The following is a 16,046-nucleotide window of genomic DNA, read 5'->3' as shown; positions in this document are numbered from 1 at the left end:
TGTGGTTTTTGTCCTATTGACAATCCACACCACACTATTACTATACCACACAACACAGCCTTGGAAAAGCAGCCAAACATGTCTCAATAGTGGAGGAGATGTAAGCTGACTGCATGCCCAAAGCCATCTCCCTGTGACTACCAGATCTATAAATGACTTCCCATGTGGGGTGGGGGGGGGACACTTAGATATGATGAGGATACGTAATACTATAGAACCACTATTCTCTCCACAGCCTGGTAGGGCTTTCAGAAGGGAGAGAAAAGACATCTTTATCAAGAATCTGTTGTGAGGGGTTCATTTACTTCATTACCTGTATCAAACCCACCGGAGGACATTTTCAGCACCCTTAGTGGAGATATTCGCTAGAATATAGCCAACATCAAAGTGTTTTGACATAGAGAGAGAACGAATGTGACTAATTGGGTTTGAACCCGGGTTGTCTGTACAGCCCTAAACCGTGTTAGCCTGCTGAGCTAAAGGCCAGGCATTAGCTTAGGGAGCCTTATGCAAGTCTACAGGTCTCAGGCAAGGTTACCTAACCACCTCTGCCACACACACACCATCTATGTTCTTCAAGGCTACTGTTGCTATGCCAGCTTCACTGCAGTTTGTGATATAACGTTACAGCTCTGACTTGGCCAGCAGCATTATGAATAACTCAACATCTTTAATGAAAAGAGACAGTGATTTTACTGATGGGAGTCCCCATTACTGCGCTCATTACTGCTCTCATTAAAAAGAAAAGAAATCAAATAGATTCCGACATGATGTTGAACAATTATCTCAGGTAATGATGGTGTGATAGGGCTGGGAAGGAACGCAGGTCATCCACCCACCCACTATCCCCTCTCCGCTGTTCCACTGCCTCGTTTGCAATTCTAATGCGGGGATGATTCCATTAATCACATTATGATTAAAAAGCACCACGGTGCGGTCGAGCCGCCTCGCTGATCGCCGATGTGTCACAGACGTCACCGTGGTGAGCCATCACTCTGGGATCATAGGCTCATTTGCTACTTTCACAACAACTCGGAACCTCCCAATTAAAATTAAAATGTTTTTTGCATAAAGCTTCCTATTGGTTGATTCTGATACTCTGAGCTAAATCTTTCTTCAACGAGTTAAAGTCGAAAATGGCACCGTTACCCATTTATACACACACACACACACACACACACACACACACACACACACACACACACAAAATGAACTGAATGGAAAGGTTTGTCAGACTGCCACACTGATTGTCCACAGGTACATATATTTAAGGGGGTGAGTGAATGGAAGTTGTGCCTCCACTTCTGGAGACAGCAGGGAGTGGTATTCTATTGGATAGGTTGTCTCTCTGTTGAGAGTGTGTGGGGAATGTTCTTCACCTGGATTCTGGGGTGATTGCTTGGTTTAATTTAAATTTGAACACCAGCATACACACACCAGAGCCTTCTGTTTAACTGTAGACAGCTCCATCAAACAGACTTCACACTGAGAGAAAAGACATCCCCCTTTTTAGATACACACAAAACCTGACATCGATGTCACTGTTTACTTCAATTTAACTTCTGCCCCCAAGGGAGAGTGTATGTGTGTGATAGATGAAGGAAGAGAGAAGAGGGGGTCCAGTAACATCACTGTCCGACTGACAGCCCATCACCTGCAGGACAGACGCAGTCCCTCTGTTTCTCTCTCTCCCTCTCCTTAGGGACCAACCTGTCAATAACCCCCCCCCCCCCCCCACACACACACACTCTTAGATACCATGAGTGACATGAGTATACATTGTCCAGGCAGTTTGTCACAGTCAGCCCATGTAGAAAGAAACATTGTACTTACTTTTGGTCATGTAGTGTGTAATACAGTATGTGGACACCTGCTCGTTGAACATCCAAAATCATGGGAATTAATATGGTGTTGGTCACCCCTTTGCTGCTATAACAGCCTCGACAGACCATTTCTGTATAGACCTTGCTTTGTGCACGTAAGGCATTGTCATGCTGAAACAAGAAGGGCCTTCCCCAAAATGTTGCTACAAAGTTGGAAGCACAGAAACGTCTAGAATGTCATTGTATGCTGTAGCGTTAAGATTTCCCTTCACTGGATCTAAGGGGCCTAGCCCTAACCATGAAAAACAACCCCAGACCATTATTCATCCTCCACCAAACTTTACAGCTGGCACTATGCATTGGGGCAGGTAGCGTTCTCCTGGCATCCGCCAAACCCATATTTGTTCGTCGGACTGCCAGATGGTAAAGCGTGATTCCTCACTCCAGAGAACGCTATCCACTGGTCCAGAGTCCAACGGTGGCTAGCTTTACACCACTCCAGCCGATGCTTGGCATTGCACATGGTGATCTTAGGCTTGTGTGTTGTCGCTCCTAGACGTTTCCACTCCACAATAACAGCACTTACAGTTGCCCGGGGCAGCACTAGCAGAGCAGAAATTTGACAAACTGACCTGTTGGAAAGGTTGCATCCTATGACGGTGCAACGTTAAAAGTCACCGAGCTCTTCAATAAGGCCATTCTACTGCCAATGTTTGTCTATGGAGATTGCATGGCGGTGTGCTCAATTTTATACACTTGTCACCAATGGGTAGGGTTGCAAAGGGTCAGAAACTTTCCGGTAAATTTCCTGAATTTTTCCGGCAATTTTCTATGGGAAGTTAAGCCCAGGAATTTGGGGTATTTTGCTTAAATTCATCCAAAAAGTTAGCTTATAACAGTGAACCTTTTTTGTGGGATACACATCAGGCAATTCTAGGTCTTGTGGCATATTTTGGTTGAACAATCCCCAATTCAATGGAATTGCAACTCTCTGCCTGCACAGTGCGGTCTTCCATCACATGTACAGCTGATTCTCAAGCTCTTGCACACTAATGAGATGCTTTTGAGCCCACACTACTACACTGTCTGAGCCAAGGACTGCATGCTTTCTGGTAAATTTTGATTACAATACTGGGTGGGGTGAATATATTTTATATGGCATACATTATTTTTTGTTAACTAGTAAATAGTAGTCTACAGCAAAGTGTGTTTAAATAATTTTTAACTTAATTTCTGCTAGTTAGTTTTTGATACCATGTGGGTTTTAGCTTGCTTGAGCCTGCTAACTGAGGAGTGTTAATTCAACTGTTTCCATACATGTTTCATTTTAAAACATTTATCTTACAAAGTAGTTGTTTAATCTAACTGCTTAGCTATTAAATGGAATTGTATTTGTTGTTTTTTTTACATTTTTTCCCCTAATCTTTATAGGAAAATGCAACGGGCACTATCTGATATGTGGAGACATTTCACTGCAGCTAATGTGGAAGGAAAAGCTGTGTACATCTGCAAATACTGTGCCAAATCATATGTGAAGAATGCAGAATCATCTGACCAAGTGCATAAAGTTCCCTCAGCGCTCACAACAAGCAACATCTGACAAAAGTCCCTCTACTTCTATTCCAGGTGAAAATGATGAATCAGACACCTTATCAATAGCAACAGCTCATGGTCCTCCTGGAATCAGAAGGTTTTTTGACTCACTGAAGGAACGTAGTCAGAGAAATGCTGATGAATGTCTTGCTTGAGCTGTGTACGCAACTGGTTCACCTCTGATGCTCACAGGCAGTGTGTATTGGAAGAGATTTCTGAATGTTCTTCGCCCAGCATACACCCCTCCAACCAGACATGCTTTATCTACTAATTTGCTGGATGTAGAGTTCAACAGTGTTCAAGTGAAGGTCAAGCAAATCCTAGAGAAAGCAGACTGTGTTGCAGTCATCTCTGATGGGTGGTCGAACGTTTGTGGGCAGGGAATAATTAACTACATCATCTCCAGCCCTCAACCAGTATTCTACAAGAGCACAGACACAAGGGACAACAGACACACCGGTCTCTACATTGCAGATGAGCTGAAGGCAGTCATCAATGACCTTGGACCACAGAACGTATTTGCACTGGTGAGAGACAATGCTGCGAACATGAAGGCTGCTTGGTCTAAAGTGGAGGAGTCCTACCCTCACGTCACACCCATTGGCTGTGCTGCTCATACACTGACATCATGGCACTGAAAACGAGGACATCCTCAAGGACATCATGGCACTGAAAACAATGGATACACTCTACAAGAGAGCCAAGGAAATGGTTAGGTAGTTGAAGGGTCATCAAGTTATAGCAGCAATCTACCGCACCAAGCAAAGTGAGAAGAATAAGAGCACCACATTGAAGCTGCCCAGCAACACCTATTGGGATGGTGTTGTCATCATGTTTGACAGTCTCCTGGAGGGGAAGGAGTCTCTCCAAGAAATGGCCATAACACAGTCTGCTGATATGGACAGCCTCATCAAGAGGATCATCCTGGATGATGTATTTTGGGAGAGAGTGGTAAGCAGCCTGAAATCTATAGCAGTAGCCATTGCACGGATTGAGGGAGACAATGCCATCCTGTCTGATGTTCCGATTCTGCTTGCATATGTAAGCGAAGAAATCTGTACCTTGCTGCCCACTTCACTGTTGCTCCAAGCAGAGGAAACTGCAGTTCTGAAATACATCAAAAAGCGTGAGGACTTCTGCCTGAAGCCCATACATGCTGCAGCGTACATGTTGGACCCCAAGTATGCTGGCAAGAGCATCCTGTCTGGTGCTGAGATCAACAAGGCCTATGGTGTCATCACTACCGTGTCTCACCACCTTGGCCTGGATGAGGGCAAGGTTCTTGGCAGTCTGGTGAAGTACACTTCCAAGCAAGGGCTTTGGGATGGAGATGCAATATGGCAGTCGTGCCAACATATCTCATCAGCCACCTGGTGGAAGGGACTTTGTGGATCTGAGACTCTTTCCCCTGTTGCCTCCATCATCCTCCAAATCCCACCAACATCAGCCGCCTCAGAGCGCAACTGGTCCTTGTTTGGGAACACACACACCAAAGCACGCAACAGGCTGACCAATACAAGGGTTGAAAAATTGGTGGCCATATGGGCAAATTCTAGGCTTTTTGAGCCTGAGAACGAGCCATCCTTAACAAGGTTGTTAAGTGACAGTGAAGATGAGGCCTCAGAGTCTGATGTTCAAGAGGTGGACATTGAGGAGGTCCAGGGAGAAGACATGGAAGCCTGAGAGGAAGACAACCAAAGCTTTAGTTTCTAGACTATCATTTTACAGATGTTGAAAACATTTTTGGGAAATGCGATGGATCATTGGGGATTATTCAATATTCCCTTTCTTTTGTTGTTCAGTGAAATCAACCCATGTGAAGAGTCAACTCATTTAATTAAAGTTCAATTTGTAACTAAATTGTTTTTTAAAATGTATTTATATTGGAAGGATTTAATAATTTGCAATTATGTGTACTTATGATAAACCTTTTACCTTATGTTTGTCTCCATATGATATGGTAAATATATCCAATGAAAAAAACATTACATTTAAATGGTATTAATATTAATTTGCATTATTTCCATTAATTCCCATATATTCCCACGGAAAGTTTCCACCTTCCACCTATTCCCCAAAATGTGCAACCCTGCCAATTATTGTGGCTGAAATAGCCGAATCCACATACTTTTGAGATATATGTGTGTGTATATGTGTGTGTACAATATTGATTAAGCCCCTTGCTCCATGCTCTGGAGGCTAACACTACAAGTCTATGACCATAATAATAAACAAGCCTCGGTCTTCCTTATAGAGCAGTAACAGAGACCGTTGGCATAGTAACAGAGACATGACACTAGGTTTAGACCCAATTACCTTCCAGTCAACTGGATACAAGGAAGATGTGGACAAATCAAAGACCCTGCCTGCATTCACCAGTAATTGGGCTGTTCCCACAAAAGCACACAGGGAGATCTTAACCAACTGTACGCAATCTTGGAGAGAGAAATCAGTCCATTTATGTAAATAGACACAATCTGCCCATTTATCCCCATCACACTGCCAGCGAATGTGCCAACCATGCTGCCAGTAATGCCACCCTGAATAAAGCTGTAAACATAGTCTAACATATATCTGACTGCAGCAAGTCTCTATAACAGAGATACTGCCACCTCCCCTCTCTCAGTCTAGGGGTTGGGGAGAGAGGTTTGTTATTCAAGTTCCCAGCCATGACAATGTCCTGTGTGTGTGTTGGCGTGTATCTGCAAGCGTATATAGAGTGTGTGTGTTCACGGCCTCCTTTGCTCTCACGTGCAGAAGCACAGCTGAGGAACCTTTTCATCAGCTAGGAGAGGGCTAATTACGAAGACAAGGAGAGAGAGAGGAGTAGAGAGAGATGGAAGAAAGAGAGAGGGGGGCTGGATGAGAGGGGGAAAGAGGGAAGATGGAGAGAAATAGAAAAAGAGAGGGTGGAAGAAAAGAGGGGGATGAGAGGAAGAAGAGAGAGGGGAAAGAGAGAAGACAGGGAGATTTAGAGAGGATGAGAGAGGGGCGAGTGCACCTGCCACTCTTTCTACTCTGTTGTTTTCTCTCTCTCTAAAGCGCACACACTCTCTCCTCCCACCTTATGATGGAGGATGACACTGGCCCCCTCTCTTCCTCCAACACAGAGAGAGAGAGAGAGAGAGAGAGAGAGAGAGAGAGAGAGAGAGCGCGAGAGTGAGGGAGGGAGGGATGTAAGAGGGAGGAGAGAGAGACAAGTAGAGGCAGACTCATTCTGCTACCAGTGCGCTCTGCACTCCTCTCTATGTCAGTACCTCTCCGTGACGCTCCCATACACTAACACACACACACTTTGTTACTGCACGCTACACACTTATCCTGAGGACACACACACACAGACAAAAAAGACTGCAGTTGTTGAGCGGGAGCGGCATGGAATGGAAACTCAGAAGGATGGACAGTGACCTGAGTCAGATCAACCCAGACCTGCTGCAGCCCAGCAAGAGCATCAAGAAGCCCTCCTCAGGCACCATCACTCTCAACGTGGGGGGCTTTCTCTATGCCGCGCACCGCACCACCCTCAGCCGCCACCAGGGGTCAGTGTTGGAGGAGCTGGCCAGCGGCAGGAAGCCCATCCAGCACACTGACTCCATGGGCAACCCCTTCATCGACCGCGACGGCCCAGTGTTCAGACACATCCTCAACTTCCTGCGGACCGGAGACCTGCAGCTGCCCGACGACTTCCGAGAGGTGGGCCTTCTGAGAGGAGAAGCAGAGTTCTACCGCCTCAGCGGATTGGTGGAGGCCATTTCAGAGTGGGAGGGGATGCGGGCGGCGCAACGGGAGCCCGCCTTCCTGGAGGTGACTGACGAGAGGTCGCAGGGCTTCAAGGTGTACTGCAGCGACCCCTCCTTCATCGACAAGATCAAAGGGCGCCTGGTTCAGATCTCAAAGAGCCGGCTGGACGGCTTCCCAGAGGAGTTTGAGGTGTCGTCCAACGTGATCCAGTTCCGCCACTTCATCAAGTCGGACCCTGGCTCCAGGCTGGTGCTGAAGCAGGACAGTACCTTCCTGTGTACCCTGGAGTGTCTGAAGCTAGAGACGGTGATGCTGGCCCTGAAGGCTGGCTTCTCTCTAATCAGCTCTCTGGACAGCAGCAAGGGATCTGTGGTGGCCGCAGAGGCTCTGCACTTTGTCAAGTAAGAGAGGATGGAGAGGCAGGGAAGAGGGAAAGATGGGGGAGAGGGATCAGGAAGGGAATGAACAGGGAGGTGGATAGAGAGGGGAAGACTGGGAGAGAGGGGGCATGTACAGTAGGTAGTGAGGGAAACAAGAGGGAGACGAAGGGATGAGGGAAGGAGAAAGGTGTCTGATTCCAGATTGACCCCTAGCCCCTAGATTGAAACTGATGCAGGACAGTCATTTCTCTGCACTTTGTCTGGAGTCCAACCTCAGAGAGAGTCGAGAGAGAGCATCCACCTCCTTGACCACCCTCACTGCTGCAGGACAGAACACAACCTCTCAGAGGACCAGCCTCCTACTGAATTACGCATACATAAGCTGAATTTTCCATTCAGGCTGCTTTCCCCTTCAAACCAGCCTTAGTGTGCACCGTGAGGTATTACAGTGTGTGTTTTTGGTTGCTGTGTTTTGAGTTGAGTTGTGTGACCAAGCCTTTCTCTGGATTCTGAGGGGAGAGGTACAGTTGAACACTGTACTGACTGACTGACTGTTGCTGATCATTGGACAAAAAAACTATTATTTTATTGCAGCAACTTGCCTGACTAGATGAAAGGGAGGTCAGTGTGAATGCCCTGCAGCAGACAAGCACAGAGAGTTTAGACCCAAAGGTTCAAATCTAGCATGATGCATGTGCAGTGAAGATTTTCAAATCAGACACCAACATTGTGATTGTAAGTGCTGTGAGTGAGTAAGTGACAATGTGTGTTCTTTTGGATATGTGAATGTTTTGTTTCACACAAAATAAAAGTCATTAATATCGGCATGATTATATTTTCTAATATTTTCCACAAGTCATGCTGGCATTTGTGTCTACTCTATTATATACAGTACAAGGGGACTTGTATATCATAATAAATTGCATCAACATAATGACAGTTCATTAAGGCAGATAGAGCTGACCATAGTGCTTTAATAGAATAGACTGGGAACTAATGTATCAGACGTAGAACTATAATAGAGTTAGCAACTTCAACTCTCCTTATTAACTAGAAAGTCAGCTTAGTGTACTGGAACATGCATCAGTGCCCAACATCACAGAGCAGTAACCTCAAACCAAACCCTCAACAGACATGCAGTGTTTTGACGTACATATGTAGGATCTTAATTTGATCACCGTTGCAGAACTTTCCTTCAATTCAGGAAAGGTAAAACATGCAGTGTATTTGAGGCTTAAAAAAGGCTTCTGACGTTTATAATTTCCACTTTGAAATTTCAGACTTGATTTATCCTTAAGAAAAATGTATCAACCCCTACTAAAATGTAAATTATTTATAATCCATATAATAATTCACATTTCCTGTTTCTGAAGGATTATTATCCTGCTGTAGCAAACTGGCTCAAATTAAGATCCTACATCTTTAATGTAATAACCTACCTGAAAGGATCATAATCAAATCTGAATTCCTATATTAAATCTCTTTTCCCATTTCGCTACGTTTATAATTTTTTTATTTAACCTTTATTTAACTGGACAAGTCAGTTAAGAACAAATTCTTATTTACAATGACGGCCTACCCGGCCAAACCTGGACGACGCTGGGCCAATTGTGCACCGCCCTATGGGACTCCCAATCACGGCCGGACGTGATACAGCCTGGACTCGAACCAGGGACTGTAATAACGCCTCTTGCACTGAGATGCAGTGCTTTAGACCGCTGCACCACTCGGGAGCCCAATGTTATAAGCCAACATTTCATATAGTTAGTGATCACTGGTGAGTGAGGTCAGTGATTGACAGTTGTGCTGGTGTCTTTATCCCAGGGCCTCTGAGACTTATGCTCCCCAGACCATGGAGACTATTGATATTTTAAGAAGTGGGTCAGGAAGGCATTTCAATAAATGCTGCTCTCTTCCCTCAAGGTGTACCTCTTTTTACATCCATATCTCAAGCTTTAAAATGTGTAGTACTATCAATTATTTCACTATGCATTTAGGCCATTTCTACATTCCACAACAAGACTAAACATATTGAATCAATAATTGTGTAGTTATTTCCCCAAACTGTGCTAAAGGGGTTGTTGTTGAGCAGTGGGTCCAGTTTTCCATGAAATGTTTGTACTGAGTACTGGTGGTAGAGTATGATTCGGTGCACTCTGACTAAGCAGACACGTTTCCTTTAGTTTGGTCTTAAACAGAGTTCCCCTGCCACACAGTGCTAATTGTTTTACCATCTTGTAATTCATCTCTGACAGAACCCTTCTGACACAAGGCAACAGATGGTGCGAGAACAGAATATTAGGAACTAAAATAACCAAACTCAATCTATGCTTTAAGTACAGTAGCTGTAGTGTTGACCACATAATACGCCCACCTCGACTTAGCCTGCGTCTCGAAACACCCCAGAAACCATCTGTTGCAGCACGCTCTTTCTTCAGACCTACAGCCCCCTACCCATGACACACACAGTGAACACTGTCTCTATGTTTCATACTACTGAACACATCCCTTCTGATCCACCACAGCAGACTCAAGCTCCACGCACGCACACTCTCTCTTCTGGCATTGGAGACAACACGATGCTCCCGGAGCCAGCAGTATGCTGAGGGGGACATCAAACCTAAGAGCTTTTTAATTGCCTTTGAGACCCATCCAAATTTGATGAGGTACCACTGTGCCTATTAGCTGTTAGCTCAGATTGGTGAACATCTCAGCCACAGGTGGCAGAGAGAGTGAGAAAGAGATGGAGGAAGAGGGGGAGAGGAAGAAGCAGTGGGAGCAGGGAGAGAGGGGTGGGGGTGAATACAGAACAAGAGAACAACAGAGAGAGAAAAAGACAGAAATACAGAGAGCACACAGCTTATTAAAAAACAGAGGCAACCCATTAGCTGATTATTATTCAGATTAATATTCACTGTTTGTCTCCACACTGACTTTCTTCCCTCTAATACACACACACACACACACACACACACACACACACACACACACACACACACACACACACACACACACACACACACACAGAGCCTGTTCCTTATGGCAGTAGGTGTCTCCATGGCTATGCGTAACTAAGGGAAACAACTAACATTCCTAACTATCCTTACCCCTGGAATGATTCTAATGGACGGGTCAACTACAGCCAACCTAGACTGACAAGAGGCCAAGGCTAGAGGGGGAAGAGGGATAAGAGGCAGAGAAAAAGATGAGGAGGAAGATGCAGAGAGAAAGAGAGGGCAGAGAGAAAGAGGAGGAAAAGGCAGAGAGAGGAGAGGAGGCAGAGAGAGGGAAGAGGAGAGAGGCAGAAAGAGGGTAGAGGAGGAAGAGGCAGAGGGAGAAGAGGCAGAAAGAGGGTAGAGGAGGAAGAGGCAGAGAGAGGGAGGCATAGAGAAAGAGGAGAGAGAGAAGAGAAAGAAGGGAGAGAGAAAAAAGGCAAGGAGAGAGGAGTCATATGAATGGCAGAGAAAGAAAGGCAGAGAAAGAGAGACACACACACAGCTGAATCAATCACTTTGTAGTGGAGCTGAGCCACATGCTGCGGTCTCTCTCAAATAAATCACCAGCCTTCAGTAAGCACTAAATAACCTCTAAACCTCGATATTCTAAAGAATATCTGTACATTCTAAAGAATATTTTTATGTTCTACACAGGCCCAATATATACACACACTTGTACATTATCTACCCAATACATGCACTCCCCTCCACATGCATTTGGACAGTAAAGCTACATTTGCAAATGTGTCTCTACAAATCATTTCATATTTTAGAAATGACTGTTCATAATAGGTGACAGTACAGAATGTTTTTATTTGAGGGTGTTTTTATACATATCTGTTTTACCGTTTAGAAATAAAGCACTATGTATCTAGTCCTCCAATTTGAAGAAATCATAAGTAAGCTAATTGGACAAATTCACTTATAGTGTAGGAACATACGCCTCCAAAAATTACTACGTTTTTTTCCCTATAAATTGTTGATTATTTGTGTACTTGATTGACATTTTACTGCAATGTTAGGAGCTAGTTACATAAGCATTTCTCTGCATCCTCTATAACATCTTCTAAACTGTGTGCATGGCCAACAAACTTTGAATGGATTTTGATTTGACCTCCCCTGTTATTGGTAATGGTGAGAGGATAGCATGTTTTGTTGTCGCCGCTGAACGGCATCTCGCTCATCATAATTCATGATTTTTTTATCACGTCATTATCAGGATTCATTTTGAAAGTATTTTCGAAACATCTACTCAGAAAGAAAATTACTCCAGTCATCATTCCCCATTCAGTTACTATTGAACAAAACATAACCCAAAACACAACCAAAACAAACTTCAAATGAATCTGTAGAGTCACAAGCTCCTAAAAGTAATATGGGAACAAATACTTTAAAACTTCTGACTAATTTGATACACAATAGGTAGATTTGTCCAAATACATAAGATTTCTTTCTATGGGTTGGGGGGGGGGGGGGGGGGGGGGGGGGGGGGGGTGGCGGCTAGGTACAGTGCATTCGGAAAGTATTCAGACACCTTAACTTTATCCACATTTTGTTACACTACAGCCTTATTCTAAAATGGATTTAGCAGTTGTTTTCCCCTCAATCTACACACAGTACCTCATAATAACAAAGCAAAATCAGGTTTTTAGACATTTTACTAAATGTATTCAGACCCGTTACTCAGTACTTTGTTGAAGCACCTTTGGCAGCGATAACATCCTCGAGTCTGCTTGGGTATAACACTACAAGCTTGGCACACCTGTATTTGGGGAGCATCTCCCATTCTTCTCTGTAGACCCTCTCAAGCTCTGTCAGGTTGAATTGGGAGCGTCGCTGCACAGCTATTTTCAGGTCTCTCCAGAGATGTTCGATCGGGTTCAGTTCAGGGCTCTGGCTGGGCCACTCAAGGACATTCAGAGACTTGTCCCGAAGCCACTCCTGCATTGTCTTGGCTATGTGGTTAGGGTTGTTGTCTTGTTGGAAGGTGAACCTTCGCCCCAGTCTGAGGTCCTGAGCGCTCTGGAGCAGGTTTTCATCAAGGGCCTCTATGTACTGTGCTCCGTTCATCTTTTCCCTCGATCCTGACTAGTCTCCCAGTCCCTGCCACTGAAAAAAATCCCCACAGCATGATAATGCCACCACCATGCTCCACCGTATGGATGATGCCAGGTTTCCTCCAGACGTGACACTTGGCATTCAGGCCAAAGAGTTTAATCTTGGTTTCATCAGACCGGAGAATCTTGTTTTTCATGGTCTGTGTCCTTTAGGTGCCTATTGACAAACCCAAAGCAGGCGGTCATGTGCTGCAGAGATGCTTGTCCTTATGGAAGGTTCTCCCATCTCCACAGAGGAACTCTGAAGCTCTATCAGAGTGACCATCGGGTTCTTGGTCATCTCCCTAACCGAGGCCCTTCTCCCCCGATTGTACAGTTTGGCCGGGCGGCTAGCTCTAGGAAGAGTTTTGGTGGTTCCAAACTTCTTCCATTTAAGAATGATGGAGGCCACTGCGTTCTAGGGGACCTTCCATGCTGCAGACATTTTTTGCTACCCTTCCCCAGATCTGTGCCTCGACACAATCCTGTCTCGGAGCTCTACGGACAAATCCTTCAACCTCATGGCTTGGTTTTTGCTCTGACATGTAGTCAAATGTGGGACCTTATATAGACAGGTGTGTGCCTTTCCAAATCCTGTCCAATCAATTGAATTAACCACAGGTGAACTCAAATTAAGTTGTAGAAACATCAAGGATGATCAATGAAAATAGGATGCACCTGAGCTCAATTTCGAGTCTCATAGCAAAGGGTCTGAATACTTATATAAATAAGGTGTTTTTTATTTGTAATACATTTTCTAAAATCTGTTTTCGCTTTGTCATTATGGGGTAATGAGTATAGATTGATGAGGATTTTTTCAACAATTTAATCAATTTTAGAATCAGGCTGTAACATAACAAAATGTGGAAAAAGAGGAAGAAAAACTCTGGACCACCTATACTCCACACACAGAGACGCATACAAAGCTCTCCCTCACCCTCCACTTGGCAAATCTGACCATAATTCTATCCTCCTGATTCCTGGTTACAAGCAAAAAATAAAGCAGGAAGCACCAATAACGGCCTTCCCTGTGGTTCAGTTGGTAGAGCATGGTGTTTGCAATGCCAGCATGGTCTGTGTGCAACGCCAGGGTTGTGGGTTTGATTCCCACAGGGGGCCAGTACAAAACAAATGCATGAAATGAAATGTATGCATTCACTACTGTAAGTCGCTCTGGATAAGAGTGTCTGCTAAATGACTAAAATGTAAAATGTAAAAAAAGTGGTCAGATGAAGCAGATGCTAAACTACAGGACAGTTTTTCTAGCACAGACTGGAATATGTTCCGGGATTCCTCCGATGGCATTGAGGAGCACACCACATCAGTCATTGGCTTCATCAATAAGTACATCGATGACGTCGTCCCCACAGTGACCGTACGTACATACCCCAACCAGAAGCCATGGATTACAGGCAGCATCCGCACTGAGCTAAATGCTAGAGCTGCCGCTTTCAAGGAGTGGGACTCTCACCCGGAAGCTTATAAGAAATCCTGCTATGCCCTCCGACAAACCATCAAACAGGCAAAGCGGCAATACAGGACTAAGATCGAATCGTACTACACCGGGTCGGACGTGGCAGGGCTTGCAAACCATTACAGACTACAAAGGGAAGCACAGCCTAGAGCTGCCCAGTGACATGAGCCTGCCAAACTACCTCTATGCTTGCTTTGAGGCGAATAACACTGAAACATGCATGAGAGCACCAGCTGTTCCGGGAAGACTGTGTGACGCCGCAGCCGATGTGAGTAAGACCTTTAAACAGGTAAACATTCACAAGGCCGCAGGGCCAGACGGATTACCAGGACGTGTACTGCGAGCATGCGCTGACCAACTGGCAAGTGTCTTTACTGACATTTTCAACCTCTCCCTGCCCAAGTCTGTAATACCAACACGTTTTAAGCAGACCACCATAGTCTTTGTGTCCAAGAACACTAAGGTAACCTGCCTAAATGACTACACCATAGTGCCCTCATAGCTCATCAATAAGCTAAGGACCCTGGGACTAAACACCTCCTTCCGCAACTGGATCCTGGATTCCTGACGGGCCACCCCCCAGGTGGTAAGGGTAGGAAACAACACATCCGCCACGTTGATCCTCAAATCAGGGGCCCCTCGGGGGTGCGTGCTCAGTCCCTGACTGGTTGGTTGCACCACTGCCTGGTATGGAACTGCGCGGCCTCTGACCTCAAGGCACTACAGAGTGTAGTGCGAACGGCCCAGTACATCACTGGGGCCTAGCTTCCTGCCATCCAGGACCTCTATACCATGTGGTGTCAGAGGAAGGCCCTAAAAATTGCCAAAGACTCCAGCCACCCTAGTCATAGACTGTTCTCTCTGCTACCGCACGGCAAGCGGTACCGGAGCGCCAAGTCTAGGTCCAAGAGGCTTCTAAACATCTAATCAAATGGCTACCCAGACTATTTGCATTGCCCCCCCCCCCCACTTTTACACCACTGCTACTCTGTTGTTATCATCTATGCATAGTCACTTATCTCTACCTACATGTACAAATTATCTCAATAACCTTGACTAACTGGTGCCCCTGCACATTGACTCTGTACCGGTACCCCCCTGTATATAGTCTCGTTATTGTGATTTTACTGCTGCTCTTTAATTACTTGTTACTTAATTTCTTATTCTTATTTGTATTTTTTTTTAAACTGCATTATTGGTTAGGGGCTCCTAAGTAAGCATTTCACTGTAAGGTCTGTTGTATTTGGTGCATGTGACAAATACAATTTGATTTGATATACCATAGGTGGATATACTGTACCTGCTCTTTACATGACATAGACTGACCATTTGAATCTACGTGAAAGCTATGATCCCTTATTGATGTCATCTGTTAAATCCACTTCAAATCAGTGTAGACGAATGGATGGAGACAGGTTGAAGAAGGATTTTTGAGACATGGATTGTGTGTGTGTGCCATTCAGAGGGTGAATGGGGAAGACAAAAGATTTAAGTCCTTCCTTTGAACAGGGTATGGTAGTAGGTGCAAGGCGCACCGGTTTGAGTGTGTCAAGAACTGCAACGCTGCTGGGTTTTTCACACTCAACAGTTTCCCGTTTGTATCAAGAATGGTCCACCACCCAAAAGACATCCAGCCAACTTGACACAACTGTGGGAAGCATTGGAGGCAGCATGGTCCAGCATCCCTGTGGAATGCTTTCGACACCTTGTAGTCCATGACCTGGCTACTTGAGGCTGTTCTAAGGGAAAAAGAGGATGCAATTCAATATTAGGAAGTTGTTCCTAATGTTTTCTACACTCAGTGTATATCAACACAGACAGCGCTAATTGCGTCCATTAATGATGTCATTCCTACAGAAGCCAAGCGCGGAATGTCAGTTGTAGTAGGTTCATGTAATTTTATGTCTTTAAGTGTTTTATTTTTTTCTGCGTTCTGCACAGCT

At 45.0% G+C, this 16,046-nt stretch overlaps 2 protein-coding genes across 2 annotated transcripts in view; one reads left to right on the top strand and one right to left on the bottom strand.

Annotated features, from left to right (window-relative positions):
- gtf2f2b (general transcription factor IIF, polypeptide 2b) overlaps positions 1-16,046 on the bottom strand; it is a 49,775-nt gene that overhangs the window by 16,196 nt on the left and 17,533 nt on the right. The gene's annotated exons all lie outside the window — the stretch shown is intronic.
- Positions 6,674-8,362, top strand: kctd4 (potassium channel tetramerization domain containing 4). Its single transcript, XM_014173919.3, has one exon. The coding sequence runs from the start codon at positions 6,792-6,794 to the stop codon at positions 7,560-7,562; it is 771 nt and encodes a 256-aa protein (XP_014029394.2). The 5' UTR covers positions 6,674-6,791; the 3' UTR covers positions 7,563-8,362.

This window comes from Salmo salar, chromosome 25, assembly GCF_965601325.2.
Source record: "Salmo salar chromosome 25, fSalSal1, whole genome shotgun sequence".
In the NCBI taxonomy this organism is placed as follows: Eukaryota; Metazoa; Chordata; class Actinopteri; order Salmoniformes; family Salmonidae; genus Salmo; species Salmo salar.
Note: the sequence above shows the minus strand (reverse complement) of the source record. Positions and strands in the feature narration are given on the sequence as shown.

Coding starts and splice junctions, on each gene's coding strand:
- kctd4 (XM_014173919.3), top strand. CDS start 6,792: ATGGAATGGAAACTCAGAAGGATGGACAGTGACCTGAGTCAGATCAAC.